The sequence below is a fragment of the Priapulus caudatus genome, unplaced genomic scaffold (genome assembly GCF_000485595.1).
Source record: "Priapulus caudatus unplaced genomic scaffold, Priapulus_caudatus-5.0.1 Scaffold149, whole genome shotgun sequence".
In the NCBI taxonomy this organism is placed as follows: domain Eukaryota; kingdom Metazoa; phylum Priapulida; class Priapulimorpha; order Priapulimorphida; family Priapulidae; genus Priapulus; species Priapulus caudatus.
The window spans coordinates 253,774-265,039 of NW_014577210.1; the positions used below are offsets into that span (position 1 = coordinate 253,774).

At 48.3% G+C, this 11,266-nt stretch overlaps 2 protein-coding genes across 2 annotated transcripts in view; one reads left to right on the forward strand and one right to left on the reverse strand.

Annotated features, from left to right (window-relative positions):
• LOC106806239 (U5 small nuclear ribonucleoprotein 40 kDa protein-like) overlaps positions 1–2,729 on the forward strand; it is a 16,459-nt gene extending 13,730 nt beyond the window's left edge. The window contains exons 2-3 of the mRNA XM_014808109.1: positions 541–737; positions 1,468–2,729. Of these exons, the coding sequence (XP_014663595.1) occupies positions 541–737; positions 1,468–1,959 (689 nt within the window). The 3' untranslated portion in view covers positions 1,960–2,729. The remainder of the gene's footprint in view (positions 1–540; positions 738–1,467) is intronic.
• A 737-nt stretch (positions 2,730–3,466) lies between these two features.
• Positions 3,467–10,932, reverse strand: LOC106806237 (WD repeat-containing protein 70-like). The gene is made up of 15 exons (XM_014808105.1): positions 10,554–10,932; positions 10,329–10,412; positions 9,917–10,092; positions 9,510–9,614; positions 9,244–9,303; positions 8,890–9,023; positions 8,369–8,522; positions 7,984–8,060; positions 7,490–7,667; positions 6,738–6,928; positions 6,076–6,217; positions 5,569–5,706; positions 5,110–5,269; positions 4,184–4,352; positions 3,467–3,624 (listed from the first exon to the last, which is right to left on the reverse strand). Exons 1-15 carry the CDS (start codon positions 10,603–10,605, stop codon positions 3,531–3,533), a joined length of 1,914 nt encoding a protein of 637 aa, XP_014663591.1. The 5' UTR covers positions 10,606–10,932; the 3' UTR covers positions 3,467–3,530.
• Between the last annotated feature and the right edge of the window lie 334 nt (positions 10,933–11,266).

Consider the following 11,266-nt stretch of genomic DNA (forward strand, 5'->3'; position numbering starts at 1 on the left):
GGAAGGGGAGGAGGGGGACGAGGAAGAGGAGGAGGAGGAGCTGGTGGTGGTGGCAGTGGTACTAGAGGAGGAAGGGGAGGAGGGGGACGAGGAAGAGGAGGAGGAGGAGCTGGTGGTGGTGGCAGTGGTACTAGAGGAGTAGGGAGAGGAGGTGGGCAAGAGGGAGACGAGGAAGAGGAGGTGCTGGCGGTGGTGGCAGTGGTACTAGAGGAGGAAGGGGAGGAGGGGGACGAGGAAGAGGAGGAGGAGGAGGAGGAGCTGGTGGTGGTGGCAGTGGTACTAGAGGAGGAAGGGGAGGAGGGGGACGAGGAAGAGGAGGAGGAGGAGGAGGAGCTGGTGGTGGTGGCAGTGGTACTAGAGGAGGAGGGAGAGGAGGTGGGCAAGGAAGAAGAGGAGGAGAAAGAGGAGGGGGAGGCGGCAGAGTTTCGTGGCGGCGGCGGTGGTGGTGACGATGTAATGTTAACAAGTAGAGCACGTGTAAGCTTGAAGGGCAGTGCGTGCATTCTACGACTCATACGACCTCTCGACGTTTCATTCCAGACAAGATGGTGATGTTGTGGGACTCGGCCACCGGAGGGCGCATCAAGAAGTTGAAAGGGCACACGTCGATCGTGAATAGCTGTTCACCGGCGCGGCGCGGCCCTCCGCTCGTGTGCAGTGGCAGCGATGATGGCACGATCAGACTGTGGGACTCGCGCAAGAAGGGAACCATGCAAACATTCCAGAACACATACCAGGTATGGCAGGGCGACGCAGTGGCCCGTAAGTAGAACACAGCGATTAGTATCTCATGTTAAAAGGTTAATGGCGAGGTGCAGTGCATTAGTGTTATTCCACCTGGGGGCTTAGAGTTAGTTCCTGAGTTAGCCTCCGAGCTTGCTGTATCATTAGCACTTGTCCAACCTCATTGGTGATTAAACCACACGCAGTATAGCACACAGTCTTTCTGTACGACTGGAGAAAAATGTCCACCTTGTTCCTACGACACTCACAGTCGCACACACCGCCTTTCACTCCGCACTGGGAGACGCCATACCCGTTTCCGCCCACGAAGCACCCGGATCCGCAGCTCGACACGCTTTCACCGCGCATGCGCCACATATACACCGGATGTTCCGTTGCATTACCATTAACATCAACATCAACATTAACAATTACAAACTCTACTGTCTACTTAAAAAACAACAATCACTCTACGTTTCTACGTTCTAAGTCAATCGCTCACACTGTTTATCTTTCTTAGTCTATTTCTCTCTCACCGTCTTTCTCTGTCTCTCTCTCTCTCTCTCTCTCTCTGTCTCTCTCTCCCTCTCTCTCTTTCTCTCTTTCTCCTGCTCTGTCTTTCCTCCCACTCTCTCTCTTTCCCCCTCTCTCTCTCACTCTCTTTCCCCCCCTCTCTCTCCCCTCCCCCCTCGCTCTCTCTCTCTCTCTCTCTATCCGCTGCTCACTCTCGCGTGTCGTCGGCAGGTCACCGCGGTGACGTTCAACGACACGGCCGAGCAGATCATCAGCGGCGGCATCGACAACGACATCAAGGTGTGGGACCTGCGCAAGAACGCCGTCCTCTACGAGATGCGCGGTCACAGCGACACGCTCACCGGGCTCCGGCTCAGCCCCGACGGCTCCTACCTGCTGTCGAACGCGATGGACAGCTCGGTGCGCATCTGGGACGTGCGGCCGTTCGCGGCGCGCGAGCGCTGCGTCAAGATCTTCCACGGCCACCAGCACGGCTTCGAGAAGAACCTGCTGAAGTGCGCGTGGGCGCCGGATGGCAGCAAGGTGGCGGCGGGCTCGGCCGACAGGCACGTCTACGTGTGGGACACAACGTCGCGGCGCGTGCTCTACAAGCTGCCGGGACACAGCGGCTCGGTGAACGAGGTCGACTTCCACCCGCTCGAGCCGATCATCGTCTCGTGCGCCAGCGACAAGAAGATCTATCTCGGCGAGATCGAGGGTTGACCGCCAGGGAGCGCTGACGCGAGGAGACGGCCGAAAGACTGGGGGCGAGTGGTCGCGCTTGTAGATGGCGCTGATGTGGAGGTGGCCGAAAGATTTGGCGAGTGGACTGGAGGGAGGGAGCGCTAATTTAGAGACGGTCGAAACATTTGCCCAACGATCAAGGGTGGACTGTAGAGGTGGCCGCGTGGGCATGGATTTCGCGTTGGAGGGAGAAACAAGTTCTACACAATGCCGCAGCCTGTCTGCCGCCGCTTAGGGCTTGAGGATGAGAGAGAAGCGATGGTTGGTGGGAATAAGTGGGAATGCATGCCTAGCCGTGTTACCCCATAGATCACACAGCTGGTAGCAGCCATCACTCTTGTACGATAGGTGCCACTGCAAAGCGCAATCCCACCATAGCTCTGAGATGAGATGAGGATAGGCCGTGAAGAAAAAGGAAACGACAAGCCTCTGATGACCATCACTAACGTGAGACTCCAGGCCAGCACATCTGCTGTGTGAAGCCGAGTGTACTCAAGGCAGTATTCGGCCATTGGCTGTGTGCATCTGTGCGTGTGTGCAATTCAATTTCCTCGATGGTCTTGCAGTCATGTCACATCACGGATGGAGAACTTGCACAGGAGGATCACGAGTCGAGTGACTCCCTCACTCAGATCTTATTATCATGTTGCTATTTGCGCACGTGGTAAAGTTATCTCACTACAAGTGCATAACAGATTTCGAACATCTTTTTATAATAAAAACTTGTATTTACAAGACATGAAAACTTACATGTTATTACCCCTGTCATTTTTTTTAAGGAAATGTGATTTTTGGGGTTTAAATATAATATAGATGTCACAATATTTAACGTACAGCTTGGTACAAAGGCTAGTTAGAATTACAGCAATAATGAACACACAATACGTCGCAGCGCTTTACGGATTCACGGACGATTCCAAAACCTGTGAGTAACTACTGCGATCAAGTATTGCATAGATTCAAGAGCTAATAATACCTATTATTAGCTCTTTATTAGGTATTATTAGCTCCTGATAGATGGCACCACTGAACATACACATGAACAATAATGCATCACCAAAAAACTGTTGATCTTCCTCACATACAAGTTATGCTTTACCTGCTGCATAAAAACAATGCAGTTTCATCGATCCACACTGGCACGGTTAAATATTATGAATTTCATTTTATTGAGACTGCTTTACAGTGCATTTCACCTGATTAGAGACGGGTAGTTCAATACAAAGCACGTGGGAACATAATAGGGGTAGGCATCCATGTGTGGCATGTCTGACTAAGATGTTGCAGAATGGTGGGTGGTGGTGTAGTGTGGGGTGGGGTTGGTGATGTAGGGTGGGTGGGGTTGGTGAGTAGGTGGGGTTGGGTGTGAGGTGGGCGCTGGGAGTTGTGATGTTAGGTGCGGGTGCGGTGGCGGTTGAGTGATGGTGGGTGGTGGGGTTGTGATGGTAGGGGTGGGTGGGGTTGGTGATGTGGGTGGGGTGGGTGGGGTTGGTGATGTAGGGTGGGGTGGGAGAGATTGAGTTTAGCTGTCTGACTTCCTCATGGGGATCTCAGAGTTTCTTTTTCTTCCACGGAGGCTGTACAGTTTCATCCGGCTCCTTCTTCTCCTCCCCTTCTTTTTGGAAGACAGGCTCAGGCTGTGTTCTGTGGATGACAAGTGTAACAGTGATATAGCAGTGACTCTGCACCAATGTACCACAGCTCACATATCTACACAGCTGTATTGCAAAGTTCTCTCTCGCTCTGGTGTGTATGGGAACGACCTGTGTAGAAATAACAAGCCCGTCTTCCAATTCGGAACTGGAAACTTTTCAGCAAGACTGGCAAATTTTTGTTGGTTTTACTATAGAATATATATTAAAAATCAAAACTTTCAAAATAGGGACCGTTTGGGTTTCCACTCATTTCCAAGACTGGAATGACTATAACCTATTTAGTCACGGTGCTCTACATAAATAAATTGCTGATGATGTTGCTGATTATATTAAGTTAATGATCTATATACGAGACGACCTACTCAAATGATTTATCTATTAAAATGTATATACATAACCCTACATGGAGCTGAAACGTACAACTGGTGCCATGCAGTGTACAGACGAACAACAAATCTGCGACTGAAATCGGTATTTTGCACACTAGAGGGAGACACCGACGTGCAGACATCGCAAGGCTGGTAGTGTTAATTAACGTGAGTACGTACTGCAGGTACGCGCGCGTCCACTGAGGATTCTCTGCCGCGTCCTCAGCGTGTCTCAGGATGGCCTGCCTCGGGTCGAGGCTCTTGTTCTCGATGGGTCGCGCTAGCGCGTACTTCTTGGATATGTACGACGCCATCGTGCCTCCGCTCGCGCTCAGCCGCCCGCCAGCACCTACACAGCAACAACACGAACGCATTCATGAGCTGCACACTCTACCTCTACCACGAGTACCCACGTTCACGTGATCGGTCGACATTTAATCTACTTGTCAGCGTAAAAATTTGTATTGCGTATGACATGCATTGCTTATATATCAATCAAAGTATATGCAGAACTCAAAAACCTGTACTTTGTACACTTTATACTATAGCCTCTATACAGAATTATTGATAAAAACCTTATACAGGTCTATTTATTCTATACACACCTATGAATTCATTTATTCACATGCCTCATACACATCTATAAAACCATCATAATTATTTCATTTCACCCTCACCCATCCAAAACAACATATCATACCAGAGATCTAACGGGAGCGCAGGCCCGCACGACACCACCGTAACCGCAGTAATTCTTACGTAGAATACGACACGAAGTGTGAGCAGGTTGCGTGAGACAACGCAGCCAATCACTGAAGCGATTTTCATTTTGCCTGACGTCACGTGTGACATTCGTTTTCGTCTCACTTTCTAATTACGAGTACTGCAATGTACTGTATACGCCATATTTTTCGCATACAGATATTTTCGCGAATTCAGACTTGACGGTTAATTTCGTGAGTGGTTAATTTCGCCGTCGGTGAATTATGAATTATTCGGTATGAATTATTTACGCGTTGCTATTTTCCCAGTCGGCGACGTGTTCGCGAAAATTAAACCACTGCGAAATACACAGCGTATACAATAGCTTAAACATGTGAACATACCAGGTCCGTGGAACGGCAGGTCGGGTCGATGTGACTTCACCGGATCGGCGCGCGCCTTCTCGTTGATCTTCTTTGTCGACCTTGGGCGCTCCTCGCGGAACATTGGCAGCGCGTGCGGCGTGATGATCGGATCATCAGCAACAAACTCTATCTGCTTCACCTGTCGACGGAGACGCGACGTTACGAGAGGGTCGGCATGACGACGACGTCGACGACATCGGCAACGCGACAATGTTGACGAACCAGCAGACGCGTCGCATGCGACGTAGCGCTATACGCGTCGAAGCCGTACAAACACATACACAAGCATCCGAGAGCATTCTGCACACATTTTCCACTCTTCTGCCTACGAGGTGACCTCGCATGCGAAACTATCACAATCAGCAACGACAAAACCAAACCAAGAAAGAATGAATCCAAGTCGAGGCTCGCGCAATCACAGCTGCCTCCGATTGCTACCTTGTGCATTGTCTTGACGACACACAGCTTGGCACCACGGTGACTAATCTCAGGGTCATAGTAGACCTTTGCCTGTCCATTGCTCGTTCCCACCATGATCTGGTTTAGTTTAGGATGCCAGATACATTTGACGACACTCTGAAAATGCAAATCATTCACAGACATTTATGATATATTGTATATTATACTCAACGTGCGCTGACTTCACATTAAAACATCCACATAAGTTACCATTATACATAACTAGCATATAAACTTACACCAATATACATTCCAACACAAGGGGTGTGCATCACACATACAAAAGTATATATATATATATATATATATATATATATATATATATATATATATATATATATATCAGGGTTTTTAGTCAGCAAATTCGTTTAAAAAACATTTCCTATTCAATCTTAATATATTAATCATACAACATAACATAATGTTGACACGGACCGACAGCCACATGAGTGATGTCAGTACGTACAGCCGCTGCGAGTCACTCACCGCTCCCTCGCACACAGGTATCGAGTAGGATTTGTCGAACGTGTCACGATCAAAGAACAGCAGCTCTCCCATGCCCTGGCCCCGCCTCACCGACACGCCCGTAACGACCATGCGGTCATCCGGGCTGAACAGACAGTCCGTCCTGAAAACACAAGTGCCTACGTGAGTGGGACCTACCCTCCCACGCCCTCGCTCCCTTCTTGATGTATTGATGACAGTCCAATATTCACTGTCCACTCTCACACAGTACAGTAGTTAAGTGTTGCCCGATGCTACGTAATGGGCTGAATCAGTGTTCTACGGCGTAGCTGCTACGCCACAAATAAAAACGCTGGCAAAACACGATTTTTCTCCTGCAAACCAGGAGTTACGAGCGTGTGCGCGTGAGCGTGTGCGTGTGAGCGTGTGTTACGAGACAGCGCACCATCTAGGGGGGTGGCTACGTACCACCATACACATGCCACCTAGGGATGGAGGCTCTACACGCGCCACCTAGTGGGGGCGGAGGCTCTACACGCGCCACCTAGTGAGGGAGGAGGCTCTACACGCGCCACCTAGTGGGGGCGGAGGCTCTACACGCGCCACCTAGTGGGGGCGGAGGCTCCACACGCGCCACCTAGTGAGGGAGGAGGCTCTACACGCGCGCCCTCGACGCGACTCACATCGCAAACAGGTTCTCGAGGTCGTGTTTCTGCTGCAGTGGCGCCCTCATGCTGCGCACGTCCCACAGCTTGAGCGAGTCGTCGGCGAGGCCCCCGCGCGAGGCCAGCAGCGCGCCGCTGTAGGAGAAGCAGAGGCACGACGTGTCCGTGCCCGGCTGGTGCGCCGTCCGACACACTGCCACCGTGTTCACCTGTGCAGGTTAACGAGAAACTGATTACTCTACGAGGCGCGCCACTTGTTGACACGCGCCGGCGAGCTCGGCGGTCGCTCGAGAATCCACCCTTCTCTCCATCTCACCCATCTATCCAACAGGTACGACCACAGCCTCCATTGATACTATGGCTAGGTTACTTAAACTAGACCCGCTTATACTAGCTTGTGATTATGCATTCGATTACAAGTGAGAAGAGGATGAATAGAGTTAGGGTGATCGACGGTGAGAATTGGACTCTCACCTTAATTTCCCCCACCCCTTACCTTACTCTGCTTAGCACTCAGCAAATAGAGATAGAGCGTGGAGAGTTAACTCGCAGTGCTACCAGTGGACTAACCCCCTGCTGTAGTATTTACTGTGAAAGCAGCTGCGTGGCCTAGGGTTAAGGAAACATAGATAGGCACTGCCCTATGCGCCACATAGGCACGGGAACAGATTTAACTTTAACTACCTTACTCACTACTACTTTAAGCTACTTCACTGCGTGCCACCACACCCCGGTTTCGACAGATGAATGTCCCGCTCACTGCCACTTACAAACTGCTTGCGGTGATCCCACATCTGTATGGATCCGTCCTGGCATGCAGCCGCCACCAGCTTGCCATCGTTGCTATACGCACACGCCGTCGGCACCGTCGGGCGACCTTGCTTTGACCGCGGCTTGATCACTGCCTTGTGCTTCTTACTGTCCTCCACGCTCCACAGCCTGACAGTACTGAAAGCACACGGACATGTCAACGTCGTCACGCAACGTGTCCGGCTTCCTGTCTCCTCATAAACTCCCCGTGCTTGACGACGACATCATGGTTTGTAAAACGTGCCAGTATTCCAAGTCTCTACGATATCGACAGTCACATTTGGCAACTATTATATGACTTATAGCATATATAAATTACTATGACTATAAATTATAGCATTTATAGCATGTGTTATGTTATTAAGTCTATAATTTTGGAAGATGTGTGGTTAAGCCTACAAGCATAATGAAGCTCATCCCAAACACTCATATCATACTGTTATACTTATCGTACTTGTCTATAGAGCAAGTCATAAACTCGGTCTTGTCGCGTGGATGCCAGCAACCCATATTCAGCATTGCAGCGTGACCCTGAAACAAGAGTAGATGTATAATTAGTCGCGTCTGCACTAGCCTGCAGCTACACGAGGTAATGCAAACCTATATATCCTCTCTTCATAAACTTATCGGTCGGTACTCTCGTACTCTCTACTTCTATGTGTGATAATGCGATCGATAATATCTAGGACATCCACACCTGATTGTTCACACATGTTTCATATACGAAGAAAATACTCATGCAGCTACACTCACATCGAAGCAATTATTCTTATAAACTAACTAAATCGACGACTGGAGCTAGGACCAGGAGGTAGGAAATGACACATTTTTCTTGTCACCTTCGTCGTGGCCATGTCAGTGATGTACTGGTCCCCCTTGGGGCACTCCATCACATCAAAGCCATCACGATCAATAACCTTGGCCTGCGCATTGCCAGACGCCACCAGTATGCTGTCTCCGGTTATACTGTACTGCAGACTTTTGATCTGATGGCTGAAAGACGGCAGATTTCGCAACGGGTCAGACTTGGCCGCGGTTGCTAAACCCGCGAATATGCTCCGATTGTCAAGTAGACTTTTAGTAAAAACAATCACATTTCGACACGCACATTGGACTGTAAACACTACTCACAATAGACGTAACCTGACTCTAAGATCCAGATATTAGTACACAAACGTAGCAAATCAGGAGTAAACAAGACGAAAACTGGAGGGATGGCTAACTAAGGTCGGACGGTGGAAAGGTTCATTAGCGTGTCATCCTTTCGCATCAGCATTGACACCAATCACTGACGGACTCTCGGTGGCAATGGCTGGATCGCAACGGGGTCAGCTTCTACCGGCGATATCAGAGTACTCACCACTCGCACGGCCGCAGGGTGCGAAACGATCGCAGGTTGGCATCCATGCCTGCGAAATCCCACAAGCGGACGTCGTAATCAAATCCGCCCGTGGCCACGCGCGCCCCGGCTGGATCCCACGTCATCGCCGACACCTAGGAGAAATCTCAGTGCGTAACAGACAACACATGAGATACAACTCAAACAAGAGTTGCTGTATATCGTGAACTGTGTATATGTATATATCGTGCTGTATATCTTCAATACGTTAGAACGATCTCGGCAAGTTTTTTAATTTTGCAAGCGTGCAGTACATAATGGATCCAAATGAGGGGATGAGACCGTATTGGGGATAGTCAAGAAATATGTGCTTACAGTTTTGTCGCCATGGAGGAGGACTATCTCGTGGCTGTCCGGAACTTTCCTACCATACTTCTGCAATGGAAGATATTATCGATGTACGATGCACAAATGTTCTTCAACATGTGTCTTGCATCACACAAAGTTGCAACGAGCTTAAATATAAATGACATTCTATAAGGGAAAATGATAACGATTATTATTCAGTACAGTGCTTTGCCGATGGGCTGTCATTTCTTGGTCAGGATGCATAGCTAAGCTTGGCAGGTCTGGCCACCCACCATTTCATGGTCATCTTCCTCTTCATCTGAATCCTCCGTCGGATTAGGGAGAGGAGGGCCTATCAATTCATCTCCATCAGATCCATTCTCATCATCTGGCTCCTTCTACAGGGAAAAACAAGCAAATTCATTATTAAAAGAAATAACGTCAGTAGCTTTGCGCCATTATCAGTCTTATGCCCGAAACAATTAAAGAGGCCAAACTTCTGCATAGTTAGCTGCATTAAAAAAACTGACAACCATGTTGGCTCCAGTAAATGTAAAGGAACCACACGGTTAGATAGCGCATGTAGCAAACTTACAAAGATATTTGATTGTGTACTATCTATGAATAAAATGACCACGCATTTCATGACGCTTGAGGTGTAATTCACCAGATCCCTAGAGGAGGCGTGAGTCTTCTGTACCTGTGAATTTGCGGCGGCCGGTGGTAACGGTGGACCAATCAACTCCTCGTCATCATCATCATCATCGTCGGAATCACGACGCTTGTCGATGCTAGCCTGAGACTTGCTGGAGTGAGGAGCTGCCGTCCTTGATTGACGCTGAACACTCCCAGCAGCCTTGTCCACTTCTCTCTCAGCTGACAAACGTAATGCATGAAAGCTATAAATAACCGTGTATCTGACCCGTGAGTCTTATATAACCGCAGGCTGATATCATCTTAAAAAATAAGAAATGATTTTTCAGGAATTTATTGAAAATATCGTCATCATTAGAGCACATACGAGGAGTTAGCAAATATGTTGGTATGTAGCTAAAGATCAGTGAATGTGGTGGTGTACCATATCACCTGGTCATATTAAAAATAGCACTGACCTAATGTTTTCTGAGATCGCTCCATTGCAGTTCGCCTTGTCTGTTCGAAGATGGCATCTAGATCAAACGTTCGGGCCTTCTTTCCTGCATATGTAACACATCATTAGTAATATGTAACGCCTTGCAAAACTACCTTGTTAAGTCCTTGTGAACATTAAACAAGAAACAGTCACAAAAATGAGAAGAATATCACAACGCAAGTAAACAGATTCGTGTATAGTATACCAAATCCACCGAAACCCATGATCTCCGCCATGTCCTTTGAAGGGTCAGCCATTTTCCTCAGTAAGATGACGTTAATGAGAATCTCCTGTGTTACATTAACCGACTCGGACTACAGCGGCTGTACTCAGCCTGTAGAGTGTAGTCCGTAGCGCACGAATGACCGACTCATTAACACATGCAGTGTTTCTGTGTAACTGCGTGTTAACAGTTAAGCGACCTAAGTGACAAGCTATTTAAAACTCAAGTGATATTGTAGTTGATGTTATTGCTTTTGTTCCGACTAATTACTGAACGTCATAAAAGCCACTAAATAACCGAAATACATTCAATGCTATGAAAAATAACAACAAACAAGCTAGCACGGCCGCGATTTTACTCCGTTGTGTTTCTCAGAGCAGCGCCACCCCTCGGACACTTTAAGAATATATCCGTTGCATATACTTTATTTATACTCAGTTTCAGTAGTGTCCACATTTCCTCACTAGTCATGGGTACGAGGGTTAACCCTTGTAGTGAATTACCCTAGAACGGTGCACATGAAAACTTATGAATTTTTATTGCCAGCCAAGCTGATTGATTGTTGTTCCAAAACCTGACGTCAAAAAAACATAAAGCTTTGTCGCAAGCTGTTCCCGGCACACTCCTTATTTGGCAGAAGATATAATATGGTTTCTCAGCATTTACTCTTGTGAGTAACACCATAGATCACCAAT